At 55.4% G+C, this 10,198-nt stretch overlaps 1 protein-coding gene across 2 annotated transcripts; it reads right to left on the bottom strand.

The window, feature by feature from the left end:
• Positions 1 to 334: 334 nt before the first annotated feature.
• On the bottom strand, positions 335 to 9,719 carry ALOX15B (arachidonate 15-lipoxygenase type B). Of its 2 annotated transcripts, XM_019982543.2 has the most exons (14): positions 9,438 to 9,716; positions 9,130 to 9,352; positions 8,756 to 8,837; positions 6,102 to 6,224; positions 5,720 to 5,823; positions 4,309 to 4,481; positions 3,930 to 4,076; positions 3,628 to 3,831; positions 2,508 to 2,594; positions 2,187 to 2,356; positions 1,887 to 2,008; positions 1,689 to 1,789; positions 1,431 to 1,601; positions 335 to 1,046 (listed from the first exon to the last, which is right to left on the bottom strand). In XM_019982543.2, exons 1-14 carry the CDS (start codon positions 9,582 to 9,584, stop codon positions 867 to 869), a joined length of 2,034 nt encoding a protein of 677 aa, XP_019838102.2. In that variant the 5' UTR covers positions 9,585 to 9,716; the 3' UTR covers positions 335 to 866. The 2 variants fall into 2 exon arrangements, with proteins under 2 accessions (XP_019838102.2, XP_019838103.2); XM_019982544.2 differs by lacking the exon at positions 1,431 to 1,601 and having other exon boundaries at positions 9,438 to 9,719.
• Between the last annotated feature and the right edge of the window lie 479 nt (positions 9,720 to 10,198).

The raw sequence follows: 10,198 nt of genomic DNA, 5'->3' as shown, positions 1-10,198 counted from the left end.
CTATTTATTTCAGTGGCCATGTTTGTGCAATTATTCAAATATATATTGTATCTGTCTACAGTGTTTTATAAAAATTAAGGAAACTGAAAAAACCAGAGCTCTATTGCCTACACTATGAGACAGAGATGGAAATCATCAGGTGAATTCAAGGGGACACATTTTTGGCCTTAATGGATGTTCACTGAGTCAGAACAAGAAAAAAGAAAACCAGAAGAATGTATATGAAATGTTGGAATTCTGTCATTGAAGATTGAATCTAGAAGGCAGTGTATGATGAATGATATGATATCGCCTAAGTCTCCAGAAGTGGAAACTGTTTTATAATATGCAAGGCTTTTGTCCAACTTTGGGGCATGTTTATTTAGAAAGCGGATGTGGGCACTGCCTGCTTGTCCTGGGCAGTACGTCCTCCTGCCTTGCTTCCTGTGGCCCTTTCTCAGTGGGTTGTTCCTTTCAAAGCTGTGACCAGAGGTCACTATCAACTTCTCTGGCAGTTTTCAGGCAGACAGTCTACAGGAGGGCTGCCCTTGAGTCAGGTGACCATTGGTCCAGTCAGCTGTGGTCAGGGGGACCAGGGGCAGGACTGTGTTCCCCCCATGGAACCCTTCCAGGGGGCTGCAGGTGCGCAGGCACTTTGAGGCTTAGAGTCTTCAAAAGGCACAGTGGTGCCCTCCAATGAGGTTCTGTTCTCTGGGGTTTTGTTTTTGCTTTGTTTCTGTTTCGCCATGTGTGTGTTGGGGGGTTAGTTGTACCAGGCTATTGTCCTAGGAGAGGCATAGGGGGGCCTGATTTTCTGGGGAGTCCTTTTCTCTGGGTGGCAGGTAGCCTATAGCGATGCCCCCATGGGGCCCTGTTCCCCAGGGCAGTTAGATGGAGACACTATTCTCAATGAGGGGAGGGTCCAGGTAGGGGTAGGGTAGCGCCAGGCTGTGGTTTCGCTCTTGGATGTCTCGCGAGATCTCAGCCAGGCGGCTCTGGAAGGCAGCGATGCTCCGGCGCGGGGCCTCCTCGGTGAAGTACTCGTCCGGGTAGGTGCCCAGGGGCCTCTGGGAACCAAACACAAGGGTGGGTGAAGGGGCTGCTATGCAGCTGTGACCCGCCTTAGCCATCCATCCAGCGGGACCTGAAGCAGCCTCTGATTGAGCCACCTTCTCCTGAACAGTAACGATTACTGTGGGCAGCTCTGAGGTTGAAGGCTCAAGTCAGAGGGCCCGGCCACCCTGGAACTTATCACACGTTTCCCTTGCAGTGAAGGGTGACTGCATCATCTCATTTGGCCCTCCTTGTGAGATGTCCAGTGCCCATGTGTCCCCCTGGGAAGTCTCCGTGGGGTATGTGACAGTAGAGTAGGATCTGGGTCAGGAAGGGTAAACAGCATCGCCTCCCTTACCCCAGGGCTGGCCCAGCCAGGTTCCCAGCCCCACACTCACTCGGTCTCCAGGCTCCTTGCTCAGCAGCCAGAGGGCAATGACCACATCACACGTGGCATTGACTGGTGGGAGGGTGGCTAAGAAGCCCTCCAGCCTGGCCTGGCCTTTGGAGGTGGGCGGTGGCAGCTGCATGCTGGGTGGCAGGTTGGGCATCCAGGCAGCAAAGTCAAACTGACAGCCAAGAGGGCAGAGTGAAGTTAGGAGCCCATCCTCCTCCCCAATCCTGCCCCCCTTCTCATTGACATTGACCCTTCTCACCTGCCCTGCACTGACAGCTGAATGCTTGGCCGAACAGTTGAATATCACCATGGTGACGTACTGTATCAGGGCTTCCCGCGTCCCCAGGGTGGAGGGTAGACCTGCAGGGAGAGCTGGGCTGGGAATGGGGCTGTAAGGGTCCTGAGGACAATGATGCAGAGGTCTGAGGGTAGGACCTAAGAACTGAGGTCCCCCTACCTGAGCTCTCCCGGCCTAGGAAGCCCTCGGAGAAGATCTCCCGCACCCAGGCCTGGAGTTCACTGTCATCACGGACAGACTCATCACTCGGGTAGTAGATGCCGATCATTTCGGAGACAAAGCTGCAAGGTGCATGGGGTTGCTGTCCCAGCTGTCAACCCAACCATCCCTGAGAAGCGCCCCTGCCCAGTCCTGGTGCTGTTAATGTCCATCCCTCCTCCTGGTGGGCACCTCTGTGAGCCTTCCTTCTCCTTCCTCCCTGCCCCCAAGGCTGAAGCTCTCTGGGGCTGGATCCCTCACCGCTCCACTGCACCCCAGATCTGCATCCCATCATCCCGGTAGTAGTAGTCCGGGATGTCTTCAACTCCTCGGGCCCGAATATCATCAGGCAGACACAGGGCAGAATAGTTCAGCTGTTTCATGTTCTTCTGTATCAGCTCAGAGAAACCTCCAATGCCAAGGCCTGTGGACTGGGAGATTGGACTCCTGGTTACCACAGCCCTTGCCCCAGAAGCAGGAGGTAATACTGTGTGGGGAGACAGGGCCACTTCCACCCCAGGATCTCAGAGTCTTCATACTGAAGGACTAGCCCACCCACATTCTCCCTAAAGCAGTCCTTACCCTGTCCACCACCTGCCCAGGGGCAATGAGCCGTTCTCGGGCCAGCGTGTTGATATGCAAGGTGTACCGAGTGTGAGGGATCAGCAGCTGTAAGGGCCATAGAAGAGAGCTGGGTAAAACCTGAGTATCTCTGGTCCCACGCCTTGCTTCACAGAGGCACCCAGTCCTGTAAATCACTCATGGAAAGAGATGACAGTGACAGGAGAGGCTGCCTGGTACAGAGATTAGGGCTCTAGGCCCAGTGATGGGGACCAAGATCCACCAGCATCCTTTTCTGTGACCTTGACCATGTGTGTTCCTCTCTCTGGGTATCAGATCACTGGGCAAATGAGAGGGCTCATCTGGATGAGCTCTGTGAATCCCTCCGGCTCCAGCATCCTGTGATTTTCTGACCCCTGGGTAGGCAAAGCACCGTGAAAACCAGGGCCTGTGGGCCTGGCAATGTGGAACCATCCCCTAGAGCCCACCACTGAGTGCCAGGCCCTGGGAGCTGCAGATTGTCAGAAAGAATCAGCCTGGATTGAAGAGGACAGGGTAGGGCCTGCATCCAGGATCTAGGGGACTGTCTAAGGAAGAATCAGAAAGTCTCAGCAGCTGTGGACCCATCACACTGACAGAGGAGATGCTCCAGGCCCCTGGAGGGGATGAATCTGGGCCATCTGATGGCTTAGCAAAGCCCACCTTAGAGACACCAGTCTCTCTCTCACAGCTTCCCATCTCTGCATCGATCTGCAGAAAACCTGCTGGCCATGTTCTCACTTTGGCATCTGTCTGCCCCAGGTCTCTCCTCTCCTAGGAGCTGGGCTCCTGTGACAGCTGTTGGACTGAGCTTCCCTAGAAGGGAATCTCTCTGGGGCACAGCCTGCTGTCACATGCAGTCCTTCCTCTATCCCCAGTCCCTATCACCCTACCCCAGCTTAGGGCTTGTTGGAAAGCAGCCCCTTGGGGCAGTTGTGCAGGGAGTTGCTACTGAGGCAGGATGGGGGCTTAGCATCCTGGCCTGGAAGGACAGGGCCATGTAGGGACAGGCTTCATGGAAGAGGCACCCCGAGGGGCAGGCCCAGGTGCAGGGACCCGCAGGCTTGGGGCACAGTCTGGGCCATCTTGCTGAGCCACTGACCTTGAAGAGGGGGTGGCAGTGGGGCAGCTGGCGCAGCGTAGCCAGGGCGAAGACCTCGGGCACCAGGTGTGCCTGTAACAGGTGTGTGAGGGCCTCGTGGATGGAGAACTCGGCATTGCGCACCCACGTCTTGGCTAGCAGCCAGTCCCACTTGTCATCACTGGGCAGAAAGATGGGGCTGTTGGGCCCGGGAGTCTGGCTGAGCTGTAGCAGGGGCCGGTGGGGAGAGGCAGCCTTGAGTGTCTCCCCACTGTCAGTCAGACCACTCCCCACCCCTGCCCTGCTACCTGCCAGCTGCTGACCTGGATGGCGAGCGGCAGCAGGGGCCCACGGCCGGGACGCTGGTATAGCAGGGTCATTGGGGCCGTGGAGAACTGAGGCCTCCCATTGATGACATTGGTACGGACACCAGCGAGGAGGTTGTAATCCACCAGGAACAGAGACCCCTTCTGCGGGAGAGATCAGAGGAGCCTGGGCTGCCATCTGGCTTTGTGCAGGTGGGGAGTATGGGAATTTGGGAGAGGATGCGAGGCTAGGAGTAGAGTGTACACGGGAGAGGGTATTCCTGGCACACCGTGCACCATAGGTCCTTAACCAATGTGAGTATGGTTCCTTTTTGGTAGGGATGGGCCTGAAGGACTGAGATGGGGGTGTGCAGGGCTGGGACCCCCTGCCCCTCACCTCCAGCTCGGCCTGCAGGCTTGTTCCAGGGCCCAACACCGGGGCCACCATGGCATCGGTGACAGGGAAGTTCTTGGGGAGGTGGTGACAGCGTCGGATCAGGACGGGGTTGAGGCCATTCAGGAACTGGTAGGCGAAGAAGGCGTCCTCCTGCCAGTGCTCACACACGTATTCTGTGGGGAGGGGCAGGGGAGATGGGACTGGTCACCCCAGCCCCCGGGGGATTGCCCCCTAGCCACCATGGTGGAGCTTCCCTTGGGTCTGTCCTATGTGCCCCTCTCTTCTCACTCTGTACCTTTCTTAGGGTGACCTCCTCTGACCCCTTGGCTTCAGTTCACTCAAGCAGCATATCTTAGTCCCCAGACCACCTGGCCTACCATCTCCCTGCCATCCCCACCTCTGTGACTCAAGCACAGCACATCTGAGGCTGAACATGGGCTCCGGCTCCAGCCTGGGCCCTGCCCCATTGCCTGGCTTCCCAGGAATTGCACCTCCATGCACCAGATCACCTGGGGCAGAGCAGCTCCCCGCATCCTCCTCCCATCAAGTCCTGTTCATTCTCCATCCTCAGTAGCTCCTGGTCCACCCATCCACTCAGCACTGCCTTGCTGAGGTTTCCATCCTCTGCTGACCACGACCAGAGCCTCATGTCCTGTCCTGCTTCCACTTCTGTCCAGACAGCCCATCCCCTGTGGCACAACTGGCCACACATTCCCCAACAGGTAGCTGGTTGAAACTTCCCACTGCATATAGGAAAGGCCCGAGCTCCTACCATGGCCTCCGCAGTTCTGCACATCTGGGGGCCCAGACACCTCCCCTGCTTCACCTCCTATCTTCTTGCCCTGGATCAATACTCTTTGGCCACAGCAGCATCTTCTGCCCCTAGGAGGTCTCTGCTCCTTCCATCTTCAGGGCCTTCACCTGCACCACCCCCCGAACCTGAAGCACCCTCTGCTCCCCTACACCACGCCCAGCACTGCTGACACCTACCCAACTTTGAGGTCTCAAGTTTTGATTCAGCCTAAAGTCACCTCTGTGGGTTACTCCCTAGCTGGACCAAGATAGCTGCCCCTTACACACTCTCACTGGAGCTGTGATGTGCAGGCTTCACAAGTGAACCTCTTGATTTACTTTTGAGCCTACTTTGCTTTTTGCCTGCTCAACTGGAAGCTCTGGGGGGACAAGGACTGTGCCCACAGCCCCTAAGACACTGTTGGGTGTGTAGTAGCCAAAAAGTGTCTGATGGATTAAAAGGCATTAGAAGGTCAGAGATGCCCCCAGTACACATCCTTTTTTGTGTCTGGGGAGAAAGTAAGGCTCAATGAGGATCACACAGTGGACTGGGGCTTGGTTTTCTGAGATTCCTGTTAGCAAGAGCTGATGCCCCAGGGAAGAGGTCTGCAGCCCTCACCTACAGCTGGAGTCTTCCGGAAGTTGAACACCCGTCTCATTTCCTTCAGACTCTTCCAGAGCCCCTTGCGGTCCAGCAGCCCTTTGAGTTTCAGCTCAGCCAACCTGCCAGAAGATGTGAGGGGTCAGGTGGGGGAGGCAAGAGGCCCTGGGAGACCCTCCCTTGTCCGCTAGGCTTATCCTTCCTGGGATTCCAAACCAGCTTCTGGGGCCCAAGGCAGTCCCTACCCCAAGGCTGCCATCACCCTGTGGGAATAGGTGGTGAGTAGAGGCCTTGCCCTGGGCGGGGTCATGTGACCCATATTCCTGATGGTGGGGAGGGCAGAAGGCAGGGGTCCTAGGGCATCGAAGACCCATGGACAGGAGAGGGGGTTTGTCCTCACGCAGAGCCGCCTCGCAGGTAGAAGGTGGTGTTCTTGGCCACAGAGTATTTGATGTTGAGGTTCAGGTTTTTTACGGTCTCCTCGTCAAGGCACTGAGGCCAGCCTGGGATGTAAGTCTTCCAGCTGGAGGGAAGAGCCAGAAGGCAGTCAGCAAGAAGCCTCAGAGAACCCACTGACAAGGGATAGAGGGTGGCAGACTCTTCAAGGCCCTGATCAAGGCCAGCCCCTTTCCACAGGCAGGAGTCTTTCTGGGCTCTGCCTTTCCCCTCCACCCTCAATGCTTCAGGGAGAGCTGCCATGTTCCCTGGGAGACTCCTCCCCTGGTCCATTGATTGGTCCAGGGTTGGGCACCTGGCCAGAGAGAGGCCAATCAGAATCCTTCTTGAGAAATTAGAGATTGGGGCTGGACCTGGGGACATCTCTCTCTCTCTCTCTCTCTCTCTCTCTCTCTCTCTGGGTATCTGGGTTATAACATGTAAACATCAGGACTGCTAGTTACAGCCATTTCCCATCATGTGGCCTGGGAACAAAGAAAGCTGTTCTGCAGAGAGAAAAGTGAAGCAGGAGAGAGAAGCATTTGGGGGCTCCAGAGACAGGGAAGAGACTCACCTTGTTTCTGGCCCCTGAGATTTGGCTACACTTCCAGCCCTCACTTCTGTGAATATCTCTGTGACCTGTTGACACATTCCTTTTTTTTTTTTTTTTCTGTCTGCTAGTTGGAGTCTGTTTTTGTTTTTGCAAAACTCCCAACCAACAGAGATGCATTGCAGAGGGGACACTGTCCTGAAGGTGGGAGTGTGTGAAGGCATCAATTGCGTTTGGCAGGCATCCCATGGAGAGACACTTCAGCCTCTGTAGCTTGAGGGAACCTAGAAATTTCCTCTGGTCTGGCCTAAAGCATCTCTAAATCCCTTTATCCAGCAGCAACACAGCCTGAGATCTTTGGGTGAAATGGTAAAATCATGTCCCTGCAAAGCTGAGTCGATCCCAGCCAGTCGTCCTTTCACTCCTTCCCTTGTTCATTCTTTAGTTCATTCAGTCATTGCCTTGGGTTTGAACAGGCACCTTCTAAGAACAATTTGTAATTAAAGTACACTGCCACTAAGTGGTGGCCAAACCCTGCTTCTCAAACTTCAATGCACAAAAATTTAATTCGCCCAGGGATCTTGGTAAAATGCAGATTCTCATTTACTAGGTCTGGGATGGGGGGCCCAAGACCCTGCATTTCTAACGAGCTCCCAGGTGATGCTGACTCTGTGGATCTGAGATCTTGCTCTGAGTATTGAAGATGTAGCCACCAGGAGCAGAGGTAACTGAGGGACATTAGGAACAACAGTCTATACATTTGTGCAGGGCTTAGCAGCTGACAAGCTGTATTCATAACCATTTTCTCATTTGTTCTTCCTAAAAACACAGATCAGACTGGTATTCTTAGCTTCTTTTGCAGGAGAAAATAAGGATTAGAAAGGTTAAAGAATTTGCCTAACCTTTCACATCTCCTACCCTGCACCGAGGCTGGCCCTGCATTTCCTGACTCTTGTGTCTTTGTTTTGCCAAGAAAGGAACAAAGCACTCCTTCACTCCACGGACACAGCCGTCTCCATCTGTTCCCTCACCTGGGGCCATTGCTGGCAGATTGTGCCTCATGGTTTTCTCAGGGATATAATTCACAACACATGTGGAAGCACCAGCAGCCAAATGAGCCTGCAGCTGCTGTGCCCCCAGAGACCTGAAGCAAAAGCCTGCAGCCCGGGCTTCAGACACAGCCTGGTTGGCCAGATCATGACCTTTTGAAAACCTGCTCCTGAGTGGAGTCCCTGGCTTTCTGCCTCAGGAGACCCCAGAGGCTCCAGTCCCTTCTGCAGCCCTCCACCTTCTGCCAGGGGGCCCTCTAGGACTCAGCTATCCCAGCTGACCTCTAACAATGTTGAGCCCAGAGCAGAGAAAGAGCCCCCTCCCATCCCTTGCCCACCCTGGAGGATGAGTTTCCTGGGGGTTGGGGTGACATATTTCTGGTTCTGCCCCTACTTCCAGGAGAACACAACATGTTGATGTTTGAAAAAGCCCCAGGGGAAGAAAGATGTCAGCAAGATTAAGGCATTGATAGCAGTAGGTTTCAAGGTTTAGTGGGCATGAGTCACCTGAAAATCTCCTTAATACAATATTGCTGGCAACAAAGATTTACTGTACCACACAAAAAATTATGCCTGGAACCTGTGTGCCTGTGTGTGTGTGTGTGTGTGTGTGTGTGTGCTTAGTCGTTTAGTCATGTCTTTGAGACCCTGTAGACTATAGCCTGCCAGGCTCCTCTGTCCATGGGATTCTCTAGGCAAGAATATTGGAGAGGGTAACCTTTCCCTTCTTCAGGGGATCTTCTCAACCCAGGATCGGACCCCGGGTCTCCAGCACTGCGGGCAGATTCTATACCATCTGAGCCATCTGGGAAGTCCTGTAATAACCTATAATGGAATATAATCTAGAAACAACCTGAATCACTATGCTGTATACCGAAAACTAATATAATATTTTACATCTACCATAGTTTCATTAAAAAACACCAGTATTGCCGCCCTCCCCCCTCCATATCTGATTCGGGAGGTCTGAGGAGGTCAACCTATCTCCACCCCCTCTCCACACAGAAGCCCCCTCCTCACCGGTAGGTCTCCCGCCTGGCCTGCAGCTCCTCCCTGCGCTGTTGCTGGAGAGTGGGGTGGTGATCTTCCCAGGAGATCTTCGCTGTGGGAGGAGTGGAGCAGGTGAAGAGGGCAGAGAAAGCCCCCTGACCCCTGGCCTCAGCTACTCCCCCCTCCACTTGATTCACCCCTTACCAGGTCCCTTGTCCCCAGAAGGATGGCTTCTCCCACTCTAGACTGCCACCTCCCCCTTCCCCCAACCTCCCCTTCCCGCCCCGCCCCCCAACCCTGTGCCCCTGTCCCTCCGCCTTAGCGACACAGGTTCATCTCTCCGATCCTCCCTTGCCCTTTTCTCCAACACACCAGCCACCCCCCCTTTCCTGTGTGCCTGTCACCTGTCCCCTCCCGCAGCACCAGGCTCCTCTCGCCCTCCAGCCACTGGTAGCAGGGGAAGCAGAGCGGCGCGGCCCCGTGCGGCGTGAGCTGGAGCCAGCGACAGAACCAGGCGTCCCCGGCCGAGGGCGCGAGGGGCCGAGATCGCGCTGGGGGCGCCTTGTGGACGCGCACCAGCAGCACCCGGCCCACGTCCTCGGGGGGCGTCACCTCGAAGTCCTCCTCCTGTGGGGAGGAGACGTTTAGTATCCTAGAGGGTCGTCCCTCCTGCTCCCTCCTCCACCTCCACCCCTACGTCCCAAGCACTCACGGCGCCCGCGTTGAACTCTTTGCCGAGACGGTCCAGGGGCAGTGGTGGGGTCTCTCCTCGGGTCCCCACGATGCTGACAGATATTTTGTCCCACGTACCGGCCCCGAAGGCCTCTCCGGTGGATACCCTCACCCTGAACTTGGCCATGGGGACAGCCGGAATCTGGCTCTCTCCTGCTGGTCGGACTGCAGAGCCCAGTTGCTCACCCCCAGGGACATGCACCTCCGCACCCTGGCCAGGCAACTCTGAGTTCCCGTGGGGCCTATCACCACCTCAAAAAGCAATCCCTGGCCCAGGGCAGAGAGGGCGGGGCTGAGAGGCAGGGAGAGAGGCAAACCGCTGTGTCTGCTGGTCCGCCCTGGGACGTGTCCGGACTGAGGTCTGGGAGACAGACCCTTTCAGTGATGGGCAGGGCCAGAGGGAATTGGGATCCACTGGAGCTCAGGGGTTCGTTTGTCCACCTCTTTGTTTCTTTGCCTTCTTAGCCTTGAAAAGCTATGCAGAGAAATTCCCTGGCGATCCAATGGTTAAGATTGGCACTTCCAATGCAGGGGACACCGGTTCAATCCCTGATCAGGAAACAAGATCCTGTATGCGGGGCAAGAGGCCGGGGGAGAGGGGTGGAATCCATTTTCTGCCATTTTAGTGGAGCTTGGGGAGGGGACAAAAGCCAATGTTTGTTTTATCCAGAATAATTTAGAAGATCAACCTGTTGCATTTCTCCATGCCTAAATCCCCACTAGATCTATCCATTGTCCCCC

This window comes from Bos indicus, chromosome 19, assembly GCF_029378745.1.
Source record: "Bos indicus isolate NIAB-ARS_2022 breed Sahiwal x Tharparkar chromosome 19, NIAB-ARS_B.indTharparkar_mat_pri_1.0, whole genome shotgun sequence".
NCBI lineage: Eukaryota > Metazoa > Chordata > Mammalia > Artiodactyla > Bovidae > Bos > Bos indicus.
The sequence above is the reverse complement of the archived record's forward strand: the minus strand, read 5'-3'. Positions and strand labels throughout refer to the sequence as shown.

Coding starts and splice junctions, on each gene's coding strand:
- ALOX15B (XM_019982543.2), bottom strand. CDS start 9,584: ATGGCCAAGTTCAGGGTGAGGGTATCCACCGGAGAGGCCTTCGGGGCC. Junction 9,353..9,437: donor AAGAGTTCAACGCGGGCGCC/GTGAGTGCTTGG, acceptor TCCTCCCCACAG/GAGGAGGACTTCGAGGTGAC. Junction 3,832..3,929: donor TGCTGCCGCTCGCCATCCAG/GTCAGCAGCTGG, acceptor CCCCTGCTACAG/CTCAGCCAGACTCCCGGGCC.